The following is a 13,599-nucleotide window of genomic DNA, read 5'->3' on the forward strand; positions in this document are numbered from 1 at the left end:
CAAGATGAGACGAGAATGTGAAGGCGTATCCGGATAGCCTTTTCCTGGTACACTTCCAGAAGGGAACGGTGACGCTCAACGCACTCAAAGCCATCCGGTCCATCAATTCCATCATCGTTCGCTGGGAGCCATACCGTGGCGGCCATCGCGATGTGACTCAGTGCCAGCGGTGTCTGAACTACGGACACGGTACCCGCAACTGCAACATTAAGCCACGCTGCGGAAATTGCGCTAAAGACCACGCCACTTCCGATTGCCTTGCGGATGGAGCGGTGGCGTTAAAATGCGCCAACTGTGGTGGTGCTCACCAAGGATCCAACAAGCAATGCCCTAAACGCGAGGATTTCAAGCGCATCCGAAATCAGGCATCCACCAACAAGCAACCAGCACGAAGGAAGGATAAGGCCCCGGCTTTCAGGGCGGAGGACTTTCCGCCTCTTCATGGACAAGCGAATCCAAGGGTGCGAACCGCCCCCCCCCCCCCTCAAGAAACGTCTGGATCTTCTGCTGGACTAAGCTCTCCATCCCCCCTGGATTCTGGAGACAACCAACAGCTCAATTAAATAATCCCGATCTGTTCTCAGCGGATGAATTGATGGAGATTTTCATCAACATGACCGGTGCTCTACGTAAGTGCCGCAATAAGCCCGAACAGATCCAAGTGCTCGGTAAGTTCATTATCCAATATGGTGTCTAAACCGCTAACCATCGTTACCTGGAACGCTTGCTCTGTAAGGGCAAAACAGATTGAGCTTGCCGACTTCCTCCGCAAGCATAGCATCGATGTGGGTCTTCTAACCGAAACCCACCTAAAGTCCGGTGACAGCTTCTGGTTGCCTGACAACAACATTATCCGGCTTGATCGCACCAGCTCCAGGGGGGTGGTGTAGCGGTCATCGTCAGAAAGGGAATCAAGTTCTGCAGTGTGCCCCACATCCGCACTTCTATCATCGAGGCCGTTAGTGTGGAGGTGGAATCACCAACTGGAAACGTCCGGTTTATCGCTGTTTACTGCCCACGCCAGTGTACCACAAGCAACGGCCTAGGCATCCAATTCACGAACGACCTGACCGCCATCACTCGTACTAGCTCCCGATTCATCGTTGGGGGTGACCTGAACGCCCGCCATGAAGCTTGGCGGAACTACCAGCGGAACCGGAACGGATGTCTATTGTTCGACCACGCACAACATGGTCTGTACACTGTGCAATTTCCGGACGAACCAACTTTCATCTCTCCGGCGGGAAATCCCTCCACCCTGGACTTTTTCCTGACAAACATCGGACTATCCAAGCTGGAGGCATACAACGATCTCAGTTCTGACCACCAACCGGTGGTGACTGAAGTCGGTGTCAACGTGGTTCCTGCTAGAAGCTACCTGCGTAAAGACTACCACCATGTCAACTGGGTGCAGTACGGACGAATGGTGGACAGGAACATCGATGAAAATCCACTGCTCGACACCGTAGATGACATCGACCGGGCGTTGGAAGGACTCCAACAGGCCGTTCGACAAGTTCCTGTGAGGGGTAAGTTTGTTGCTATTGATTCCCACACCCAATTATTGATTCGATTGAGACATGTGCGTAGACGCCAGTTTCAGAGGACTGGAGATCTGGGCAAAAAACGTGAAGTGGCCGTTCTGAACAGGCAGATTGCTTCCAGAATGGACTCACTCCGAAATGAAAGTTTCGGGCGTGTTGTCCAGAATCTGGACGACCGCTCCAGACCATTCTGGAAGGTAGCCAAGGTCCTGAAAAATCATCCCAAACCCGTTCCACCTCTCAAAGTCGAAAATGATGACGATCGGCTTTTAATTACCCCACAGGAGAAAGCAAATGCGATCGGCAAGCATGTCGCTTCATCGCATTTGCTTGGCTCGACTATCCAAAGTCCGCTCGAAGATCAGGTTGCGCAATGCGTTCAAAACCTAGATGTCTCCCCTTGTGTCGTGCCTCCGGCGGATATCATTACAGTACAACAGATTTGCTCAGCGCTGAAATGCACCAAGAACATGAAGGCTCCTGGGTTTGACGGTATATTTAACTTGATCTTGAAGAGACTCAGCATGAAAGTGCTGTCTCTTCTAACCGCTATCTTCAACAGATGTTTGGAACTGCACTACTTTCCAAGCATCTGGAAAATAGCAAAAATCATACCGATCCGCAAACCCGGTAAGGATCCAACATTGTTTTCAAGCTACAGACCAATCAGCCTCCTTTCAGCGCTGAGCAAATTGTTCGAGAAACTCATTCTCAATCGTTTGCTCAAGTTTGTCGAGGAAAATAACATTCTCCTTCCGGAACAGTTTGGGTTCAGAAAGGGGCACTCCACCAATCACCAGCTAGTGCGGGTGATGAATAACATCCGAAGTAACAAAGCTTTATCCAAGTCCACAGCCATGGCCTTGTTAGACGTTGAGAAAGCGTTTGACAATGTTTGGCATGATGGACTTGTGTACAAGCTTTGTAACTTTAACTTTCCTTTACATCTGGTTAAAATCACCCGTAACTACCTCCAGCAAAGGTCGTTTAAGGTATCGTTGAATGGTTGTCTTTCCGACACGTTTTCCATCCCAGCAGGAGTCCCGCAAGGCAGTCTGCTGGGCCCCTTGCTTTACAGCATTTATACTTCCGACATTCCTCCCTTCGGTGACGGTTGCGTGTTCTTCCTGTTCGCAGATGATACCGCAATAGCCGTCAAAGGAAGAATGCCTCGCGAAATAACGAACAAACTTCAACGATGCCTTAACGCCTTTGCTGATTATGCCACGACGTGGAAAATCAAAATCAATGCCTCCAAAACACAAGCGATCATGTTCCTCCATCGGCAATCGCCCAAACTGAAACCGGCTCCATCTTGTACTGTAATCATGGATGGCACAAGGGTTGAGTGGTCTGCCGAAGTAACCTATCTCGGGATGTTGTTCGATGAAAAGCTCCTCTTCCGTTCGCATGTAGAGAAAACAGTAGTCAAGTGTTCTGCCTTGATTAGGTGTCTGTATCCGCTGATTTGCCGCAGATCTCGCCTCTCAAGGGTAAACAAACTGGCCGTCTACAAACAAATCATAGCACCTGCGATCCTCTACGCAGCTCCGGTGTGGGAATCATGTGCACAGACTCACAGGAACAAAATTCAGGTCGCTCAGAATAGAGTGCTGAGGATGGTTCTTGATCATCCTTTCGACACTAGAATAACAAATTTACACGAAGAGGCAGGAATTGCCAAAATAGATTCAAGAATTAACGAAATTAAGACTAAATTTGCACAAAAATGTAATTTATCAGAACATGCTTTGATAAGCAAGTTGTATATAGTAGATTAGGTGTACATAGTAGTTGTAGGTTAGTTGTTGTTGTAAATAGTAGTTATAAGTAGTCTCCTTTTTCAAATTTTAAAACAAACCAATCCCACCAAGGTGGTCATTCTCTAAAACAGGCCTGATAGGACTAGGAACTGTAATTAATAATAATTGAAATTTCACAGGAACTAAAGTTGAAAAGACGCATCTGTGTCAATTGATAAGTTATACATGTAAACCACACAAATTCAAGAAATATAGATCATTTAAAGTCAAAAAAAAAAGTCAAATGATCCGTGATGCCGTCTCTGAACACGCCAAGAGCAGACAGTCCCGGCCATGAATGTCGTCTACGCATCATTATCACCAACAACCAAGTAACAAAACGGCCTTTTCAGGGCCACCAAGTTCATTTAAGAAAAGAGTTAGAGTAGATTTTTTAAAGATCTACATAATACTTTTCACCATTAAGTCAAGGCTATTTTTTTTTTCATTGATGGCGCTGTTCCATTGATAGTAAGTTAGAAATTTGGAAAAGTGGATGGAACGCTTTGGATGCATATTATGGTCAAAATAAGTTAAAATAAATCATTCATTATCGTTCAGTTTTTTCCTAGAAATTTTTGATAAATAGCTATGAAACTATTGCCACCGACTGGATTCTACAACGGGTAGGATTACACCCATTACTTGAGCTTTCTTCTGCAGCTTTTCAGATATCACTTCGAAAGCCAAAAAATCCTCCCGCTGGTAGTGCTTTTTCTTTAAACAAACATCAGAGGAGTCGTAGGGGAATCTGTCATTATACTATTGTCCATTCTATATGCGCAAGTATTGATGGTTTGAAAGTGAGGATAACAAAACAAACCAACATTTTTGGCTGAAGCAAAAGTGAGGATAACAAACCTCGCACTTGAATATGAGATTACTCAAGTGTGCGTTGATGATATGATTTGACAGCACGGTCGACATGAAGAAACACCCAGAAACACCTTCCGACACCCAACAACACACACGAAACACAATAAGCACAGCCAAGTCCCTTCATTTTTTGCAGGCATGTTTTGCAGTCTCAGATACTCTATTTTGTAGTCTGTGAAAGGGATTTCTAGGTTTTTTGACAAAATGGTTAATTATAGCCATAAATTTTAAAAGCCATGTACCACCAAGAGCCACCCTGATAGAGCAGTAATGCATGTAGATGGTGTAGCGTAACATAAACTGTCATGTCACACAGGTGGTGAGTCACACATAAAGACGACATGATACAGAAATGATGTTCCACTCACACACACGAGTGATTTAATACGGTTGGCGTGGTGCGGTAATTTTTGTCCATCATCATTCTTCGACTCCTTTCGCTCGTCGCATCGCATCGGTCTCTGTGATGAGGCGTTCTCTTACCAGCTGTTAGTTTTCGTGTTGACTCCGTCGGAATAAAGACAGTTTCTGGTCGCTCCCGCGGTCGTCTTTTCAGGCCGACCGTCGCCGTGTTTTGCTTACTTCTTACGATTATTCCATCACTGGTTCTTTTCCTTTTCCACTTGATGTTGGCTACTACTTGTCGATATAGTGTGACCTAAAGTCTTCGTTCTGTGTGCAAATATGGTAACTTCAACAGTGTCCCTGAAGGTGTGCAAATCAGGATAAAGTGCAAAACAGATATCTACAGTTTGCTTATGTCATCTGTAGGTGGTACAAAGGCAGAAATTAAATCAATCAAGTTGAAGGGTGAAATGAAATCAATTTGAAAGGTTTCGCCCAAATTCATTCATTCTCTTACGGGTGTGTAGTATAGTATTTATCGGATTGGTCAGTCAGCGTTTTTTAGAGGTGTGAATATTTACCGTTGCCCGATGTGAAGTGATAATAATACAACAAAAGCCCGAACTATCTGACGTCGGTACGCGTGCAGGAATGCGCGTATAGCTTGCACCTTTATTGTTTCGAGTAGCATCACAGAGCATAGTAGTATATTAGGTATATTCAGTGGAGTGTTTTGATATCCAGTCCCGGTGTATCTGGCCTCGAACGGTTCGTTGTGGACGCATCGAGCGAATTACATCGTGACGCGCATGTACACGGCTTGCCGTCCGTATTCGGTTCGGTGTCATTACCTTTGTAATAATTTGATTCGCTCTGTCCAGTTTGCGGTCCACCCCGAACCCGTCTCATCCACCGTTGTTGGACATTTTGGGGAAGAAAGAGAAAGAGTTGAACTTTCGCGTTGTCACTTAATTCAACAAGTGAACTGCTACTGAATGAATTATTTACTTTTTAGCGCTACTCGCAACTAATGACTTCCCAGTCCAACTAAAATGCACCACTGGAATAAATACATTACAGATTTAATTCGGTAACCGACTTCAGTGGAAAAGAGACGGTTGTGTTTTGTATGTATTGTTTATGTACAGAAGATAGAGTGTCGTCAGTGGAGAATAGTGAGACACTAGGTGAATTGAATAGTGCAGGAAATTCAACCCATCTGTGGAAAAGCGGGTGATTCATGCCGCTATATACTACGGTTTATATGTAAAATAGTCCTAACCTAAAAATAAAACAACACTAAACAGCGATCTGTGTTAGCTGTACGGTGTTGGTGACCGTACGAACGGCCATCGGTAGAAAAAAAGAAGTATTCCAGAAAAGGCGAAGGCGTGTGATGCCAGAAAAGCAATAATAATAATAACAGAAAGGCAGCAGCAGCAGTAACAACAACGATGGCACTACATCAGAACAGTCAGGAGGTCGGCGTGCAAGATTTTGTACTGCTCGATGTGATTACCTTGGAGAATTTCATGGCCAACTTGAAGAAAAGGTAAGCACGCTTCAGTTATTAAGTTGCATTCTGAAACGTATTTCTCGCACCTTTGCTTTAAAAAAGGACACTTGTGAAACATTTCTCTGTACATGTTCAAAGAAGTATTGTATCGAGTATTGTATTGAGTTGTATTATCAGTTTTTGATGATTGAATGTTGTATTTTAAGTCTTTTTATTGACTTCAGAGGCGCAATGCGTGGGTGGGACAATCAAAACTTTGTACCACCTACGATTTTATAGAGAACATAGTTAAATACCTGAATTGATTCTCCAATGATAAAATCTTGCCCTACTTACTAATAGAAATTTCGACTAAAGTACCCATTCTCTTGTGATTTAACCGATTCAGTCTCATATTTTTCTAAGGCATAATTAAACTTTTTATGCTTTTTAGTAGAATTCAGCTATAATAGTACAAAAACAATGAATTACCTGAAAACTTGTTGAAAAGTTTTTTTTCGGTGTTCCGACTAAATGTGTGACTCCAGAGAGCTTTGTAAGAGTTCATTACATTAGAGGGGATATATATTAGAGTGATGCAAAATTTAAAATTTTCGCTCCACAATACTTAAACGGTTCCAAATCGGATTCTGACTAACCTCTCAAAATTTGAACCCATTTGGTGAGAAACTGAGATGGCACAAACCATTTGAAGTTTGTATGGGAATTACTATGGTAAAACCAAGATTTGTGTTCATGTCTATCTAATAATTCACCATATCGGTCTGCTTCAAAAGCTTTCAGCTGTACTTGTAGGAAATTTTCCCAGCTACAACTTTTTTTTTTTTTTTTATAGTTATAGTCACTTTAACGCTCTTGGGTCATTCGTGACTTGTCCGGGGGTGAGATTTGAGCTCGTGACTTTGGCGTGAAGGTATGGATGCTAACCACTACGCCGGGGTCGCCCCCAGCTACAACTTTGCTCAAGACCATTTTTTGATTAAATGCAAGAATCGAAAGTTATCAATGGTTCAATGCGCTGATGTCTTATGATCATGCTCAATCAACTGCTCAGCAGGCAACATTGGTGTTTCTGGGGCGTTGAATAGGACACAAAAATCATGGCTACTATGTCACACTGTAAAATACAGTGTTGCCTACAGAGCAGCTGCTTGATCATGTCATAAGTTTACCAATCTCTTAAATAATTAATAACTTTTTCCTGTCTCGTTTTGCATAGAAACGATCTTCAGCAAAGTTGTAGCTGAGAAAATTTTCTATAAGAATAGCAGTTGAACTGTTTCGCAGCTCAATATGGAAAAGACAAGAAGGCAATGAACAAAAAGTTGAGTTTTCCCATAGTAATTTACATGCAAACCTCAAATGGCTTGTGCGAAGTCTGTTTCTAACCAAATGAGTTGTAACTTTGGGAGGCTAATCAGGACCCGATTTGAAACCATTTAAGCACTGTGGAGCGAAAAAGTCAAATTTTGCATCAGTCTAATATATATATATAATATATATAAGACTCTCCAAATCATCCTGAAGTTCAGATTTTGTTCTATAGAATCAACCAGATTTTGAACGATGTTCAGGTGCCAAAATAACCCGAGTCCTCCAAATAATCCAGAATTAAGATCTTGAAGTTCAAATGGCACAAGTCTTGTACAGTGTCCTGACTTATTACTTAAATCCATGGACCTACATGGGACCTCATTTCATCATGTTAGCCGTATAGGTGTGTTAAAATATATCTAAGATTCTCCAAATCATAATGGAGTTCAGATTTTGAGGTTCTACAGACTAAATGTTTTGCAATCTTAGAGCTTTGTAGAGCCCCTATGTAGCAATTAGGATTAATGGTTGTAATTACCTAGTCATGACCATGTTAAAGTCGCTATAAATCGATGGAAATGCATAGTAAACTAGTCGCATAGGAGTATTGATGATGATGATGATAATGATGATGATGATAGTGGTTTACCACCCATTGTAGCACGGAAACTAAGTCCGACAGCAGTGGGCTCTCTTCTCTGTTTGTCTTGATCAAGCTTAATAACTTATGATTGTCCTCAACATGTCGCTGTATGAAGGGCCAAAAACGGATTGGGTAGATCGATAGGCAAAGTCGCCTATACGCATCTACGGAACAATAAAAAAATCTCCTTCCAGCAACTTGATCAGCCAATTGGTCAGAAAGACAAGCTCCCAAACAGGAAGATGCCCCAATGAGTGGGGAGAAGAGCCCGCCCTTTATCCACGGAATGTTATCAACAGGGAGTTGGCATTCCCACTCTCCCCGTCCAAATCGCTTAAATCGGGTGCCCTGTTGGACCGTCCCTTCCCTTTTATTTATGTATTTCAATGTATATACGAGTTGATTGTTATGATTATTGTCAATAATACTTACATTTCGATGAAGATCGTGATACTTATCATAACAGAAACCAATCTTGAATCGTAGACCATGTCGTTCAACAATACACTCGTTCTGAGACGGGGCTATGTGATAAAGCCATCTTCTTCTTCTTCATCATGTTCGCTCACAACCCGGAATGCATGCAAACGAAAAAGAGATACAAACAGGATTTTTTTGGCAATAGTCCTTGCTACACATTCTCTGTCTTATCCTTTTTTCTTCCAGTGTTTATAACTTCCTTTTCCTTGATCTTCTTCCTCTGTCGATGCATCTGAAATTTCGCTATCCTCATTCTTATAAATTTCTTCCACTTTCTTTTTTTAATTTTTCTTTGTCCTTAGCTTGTTCTTTCCATTCTTCTATATCAAGTTCTTCATATCTATCAAAGTCCTGACTTAATGATTTCCTCCAAGTAAGGCTTGGTCTACCCTCTTTTTTCTTGTTGAATTTGAATCTATACGCTAATTGCAGTGGATGATTTATATCTCTTCTTCTGATATGTCCAAAATAACTTATTCTGCCTACCCTAACTCGTCTATTTATTATTTTTCCTGCTAAAATTTTTCTTGCATTAAATTGCATACGACTTGGTTTTTTACAGCTATTAAAAATGTTCATTAGAATAATTGTTTCGTACTTTGCTAGTGCCACCCTGTTTTTCTTTGTTAATGCCGCTACCTTAGTTCCGTATAATAACGCTGGCACCAAAACTGTATTCTATATAAGCTATTAAGTTTTAAGTTTTCAAAGCGTTTATAGATCTATGCCTATTGGTTAATTTCCTGTTTAGGGTTGCTGTCAGACAAACTCCTTAATACTTAATGTATTGACTAGTTTTAAAAGCAGTTTCATTAAGTATTAATTCGTTTGGCTGTACTGCTGTGTCATTTGGGTATCTAACTAAAATTTGACTTTTCTTCCTACTTTGGATAGCTTCTCTTCTAGGACTTCAAGAATATTCTCTAACTCATTTTCTCTAACTCATTTATATTTCTTACTATTATTAATATGTCATCGGCAAATGCTAAAATTATCGGCAGTTTTAAGCAACCTATATCTATCAATTCTAATTCAGGAATATCTCTTGCCACGTTTTTAAAAACATCTTGTATTAAATAATTGAAAAGTTGAGGTGACAGGGGACATCCTTGTTTAATTCCCTTACCTCTTTTGAACTCTTTAGAAAATTGGTTTTGCCAAAAAACTCTAGTGAGTTCATCCTTAACACATAATAACACCCTGTCAACTAATCTAGATGGAACATTTAAATTGAGTAAAACTTCTCTTAAACTCTGCACATTTACTGTATCAAATGCCTTACTGATATCCAACGCTAAAACAATTAGATCTTTTCCTGCATTCCAATATTCTTCCTTGACTCGCCTAGCAACCAATATATGATCATCTGTTGATCTACTTCTTGTAAATGCTGCTTGATGGAACCCTGGATCTCCTGTGAATTTTTCGAAGCTGGTTATACCTATCCATTTAGCATGTACTTTATAAGCCACATTACAAAGAGATATTCTACCAATATGATCGGCTCCTGCCTTTTTTGGAATGGGAATTTGCGTCGATTTGTTCCAGTCTTTGGGCATTATGTTTTCTACATATACTAACTTCATAATTTCAACTAGCTTTTCTATCGTACTCTGATCATTGGCGTAGCTAGAAAACTTATCTGGAGGGGGCCCAGGGGGGGGGGGGGGCTTTTGCATTTTGTTTATTTTGCTAAACTATGGTAAAAATTTAACTTGGGTTAAATAAAAACTCGCGAAACTATTCATTAAAATTGCGCCAAGGCAACTTGTTTTTGGGTACATTTTTTTCTGTGACCAATAATATGACGTAGAAACTTACTATTATTTTAAAGGTGAAGCAATCACGATTGAGGGATCCTTTAAAGCTTACTAATTTGAACAAGCAACGATCGTTTGTTCATGCTTTATGTAATGAAATCACATAGTGTCCGAATCACCGATATTTATGCATCGCACACCTATATTAGGTATATTTAGGAATTGCCATCTCTTCGTTGAAATATATGCCCGGAATTCAGCTGCTGGAGTGCTAATTCTTGATAATATAGCTAAATCACCAAGGCAAGGGTCTTCCCTATAGAGAATGTACAAACACGTCCATGAAATCAAAATTCATCATTCAAGATTCAATTAGTTGGAAATCTTTTGAATACTTCCTGAAAAACCTACAGTCTTGAAAGAATACTTGAGTTTTTAAACAGTTGGAGGTCCTCAGAACTGGATCAACCTGGAGTCTGCAGAACATTACTAATATCTTCGTCTATATATAATATTCAATCTTTTGAATATTTCCTACTGTCTAGGAAGGATGAATGTCACACAAAATATCCTGTAACATATTAAACGTTTCCTGAACATCTAAAAAGCTCCATTAGGTTTTACAAAATATTTTCTCAACTCCTACGAAGTTCCCTTAATTTATTCCAAAGTCCACATTTTTCCATCTTTCTTAATTCTACGAAGATCTCGGAATATCTTTTTGCACTTGTGAATAGACACCTAAGACATCTACAAAAATTCTTGAACATCTAGAAAGTTCCTTAAAATTTAACAAATTGAAGATCTCTGACAAACTGCAATGAATTTCTCTAAGCTGAAGCAAAGTACCTAATTTTCACAGCTATTCCAGGCTTCAAAAAAGTGCCAAGAAATTATATAGAGGTTCCCGATCAATAATAAGCTTCCCTGGAAATAAAATAATGTTCCCTTAAAGAAGCTCCTCAAAGGTAAATCTATTTTCTACTTCTACGCCGTTTTCAGATTTTTTACAAGGTCCTTGTTGCTACGATGTTTTCTGAAGATCTATGAAGTTCCTAGAATCCTAGTTTCCTCAATTTCTACTGTGTTCCCTGAACTTCTAAGAAGTTTTTGAAGTTTTGCGAAGTTTCTAGAAGTTAAGGATAATCCCTGGGCTCATAGTCAATCTGTAGAGCCTGAAGACATCTTATTACGCCATCGATTAAATATCGCCATAATATAATTTCTCAAAATTGTTTCTTCTAGTCCCGAACATAAGAAAAGTAGTCACCATAAAGGACTTTAATAAAATCTTTGTTTTGGTCCAATTTTATTAATCACTGTTAAATAGTAACACTGAACTTGACAAGCTTGACAAAATACCGGTGAGTCAAAAAAAAACATCAACAATTCTGAGAGGGGCCTAGATAATTTTGGAGGGGGCCTGGCCCCCATTGGCACCTCCATTAGCTACGCCAATGGCTCTAATCTGCATTTTTAAGATATGCTAAATAAACTCGGTCTGGCCTTGGCGTTTTTCCATTACAAGAAGTATTGATCAGAAATCTAATTTCATCTAAGGTAGGAGGGTTTGGTAACGGAACGTAATCGTGTTCATTACAGAAATCTATTTCTGGCCCTTGACAATCCTTCAAAATATTATCCCATACTCGTGTACTAATTTTTGACGCTTTGTTGTTCTTCTGTTTTCTGAAGTTTTTTAGATAACTGTATGTTTTTCTTATTCGCATTCCTACGTCAAAATCGTTTAATTGTCTAAAGAGTCTGGGCGCATAGGAGTATTGAGCGAAAACCCAAAAATTTTATAACTTCAAAAAAATATAACTCAAAAACCAAAAACAAAATACACGGTTGATTTTTTATATGTTGTGTAGAAAAGCCAAAACTTTCAAGGAAAAATATTAACATATTATTATATTTCTCCAAACAAGTAATTTTAATTACATATATTTTGACATTTTGATCTTTGAAATCGGTTGCAGTGGTTCAAAGATTATTATTAATATTATTAATTTTTACGAAATTCTGATAACCACTACATATATCGTTTTGCTTATAAGCTCAATTGCTGCATGATATGGTTCTCACGATTATAATAATATCTTAAACCAAAAAGGGAAAATGATTATTTTGCTATGGATATACATAACTATAACAAACTGAATCCCAGAATTCACGGTACCGGATACCAAACTTATTTCATCAATTATGTATTGTCAGTATAATATGAATCTTTTAATTTTGTCGAACCTTTTACCGGAATTCCTTTATGAAGAGATTTTTCAGTGTGTTGACTTATTTCCTTTTAATTCCCTTATAATTGCTTTTTTATCCTTGATTTGTTTTCCGTCGATCTTGTTTTCCGTGCTGAGCACCAATGCTACCGACGCCAGGGAGGCAGCTCCCACACCTGGACCCTACCTATCGACCCATCAACTCATGAACCGGAGACCAACAGCTTTACTTCCCTTCCGAAAGAAGGCGTGATCAGAAATGTTATGCCTCAGAACATCCCGGTGGCGCCGACTGGGATTGAACCCAAGCCTACTGGGGTGAGAGGTAATCACGCTTACCACTACACCACCGGCGCCGCTTATAATTGCTTATCTTTTATCACAGTCAGCGAATATTGATACCTAGCATTGCGCATGCCAGACGGGAGCTATCTTTATGCCTTATGATGTAAATTTAAACCCCTCCTATTTGGAGAATTATGCCAAAAAAAAAATCTTGGCGAATTCTCTTAATAGAAGGGGCATCAAAAAGCATAAATGTTGGTACCGTCCGGTATGCTCAGATTCTGTGATTGATGTGTTTTCCCTAATACATATTTCATTTCCACACCGCTATCATCTCCAAGAACATTGAGGAAAAAATTCCACAGCATTGTTCTAAACTGGCTTCCAAGCTTCCAATCCATCGGTCCTTTCGGGACCACAAATGACTGATACAAGAGTTAACTTCAGGGGCCTCCCTTAGCTCAGTCGGTAAAGGCGCAGCTACAAAGCAAGACCATGCTGGAGGTGACTGGGTTCGATTCCCGGTCCGGTCTAGGAATTTTTCGGGTTGGAAAATTTCTCGACTCCCTGGGCATAGAGTACGATTGTACTTGCCACACAATTATACAAATGCAAAAATGGTAGCAGGCATCGAAAGCTCTCAATTAATAACTGTGGAAGTGCATCTAGAACACTAAGTTGAGAGCACGCAATAAGCTAATATGCCATAAGCAATAAGCTTGAAATGCGAAGAAGAAGAAGAAGAAGAAGAAGAAGAAGAAGAAGAAGAAGAAGAAGAAGAGTTAACTTCATGTAAGAGC

The 13,599-nt window shown here is 40.2% G+C and overlaps 2 protein-coding genes across 12 annotated transcripts in view; both read left to right on the forward strand.

The window, feature by feature from the left end:
- The window catches only part of Samuel (SAM-motif ubiquitously expressed punctatedly localized protein), a 760,488-nt gene that overhangs the window by 228,400 nt on the left and 518,489 nt on the right, over nucleotides 1-13,599 (forward strand). The gene's annotated exons all lie outside the window — the stretch shown is intronic.
- The window catches only part of Myo31DF (Unconventional myosin ID), a 79,075-nt gene continuing 70,192 nt past the window's right edge, over nucleotides 4,717-13,599 (forward strand). Inside the window, exons 1-2 of one of the 11 annotated variants that reach the window (XM_065234213.1) lie at nucleotides 4,717-5,281; nucleotides 5,583-6,119. In XM_065234213.1, coding sequence (XP_065090285.1) covers nucleotides 6,022-6,119 — 98 coding nt within the window. In that variant the 5' untranslated portion in view covers nucleotides 4,717-5,281; nucleotides 5,583-6,021. Of the gene's footprint in view, nucleotides 5,282-5,448; nucleotides 6,120-13,599 lie in introns of all 11 variants that reach the window. The other 10 variants (XM_065234215.1, XM_065234214.1, XM_065234216.1 and 7 more) reach the window with 10 other exon arrangements.

This window comes from Ochlerotatus camptorhynchus, unplaced genomic scaffold, assembly GCF_037179485.1.
Source record: "Ochlerotatus camptorhynchus isolate MF236.1 unplaced genomic scaffold, CSIRO-AGI_Acam_v1.1 ptg000432l, whole genome shotgun sequence".
NCBI lineage: Eukaryota > Metazoa > Arthropoda > Insecta > Diptera > Culicidae > Ochlerotatus > Ochlerotatus camptorhynchus.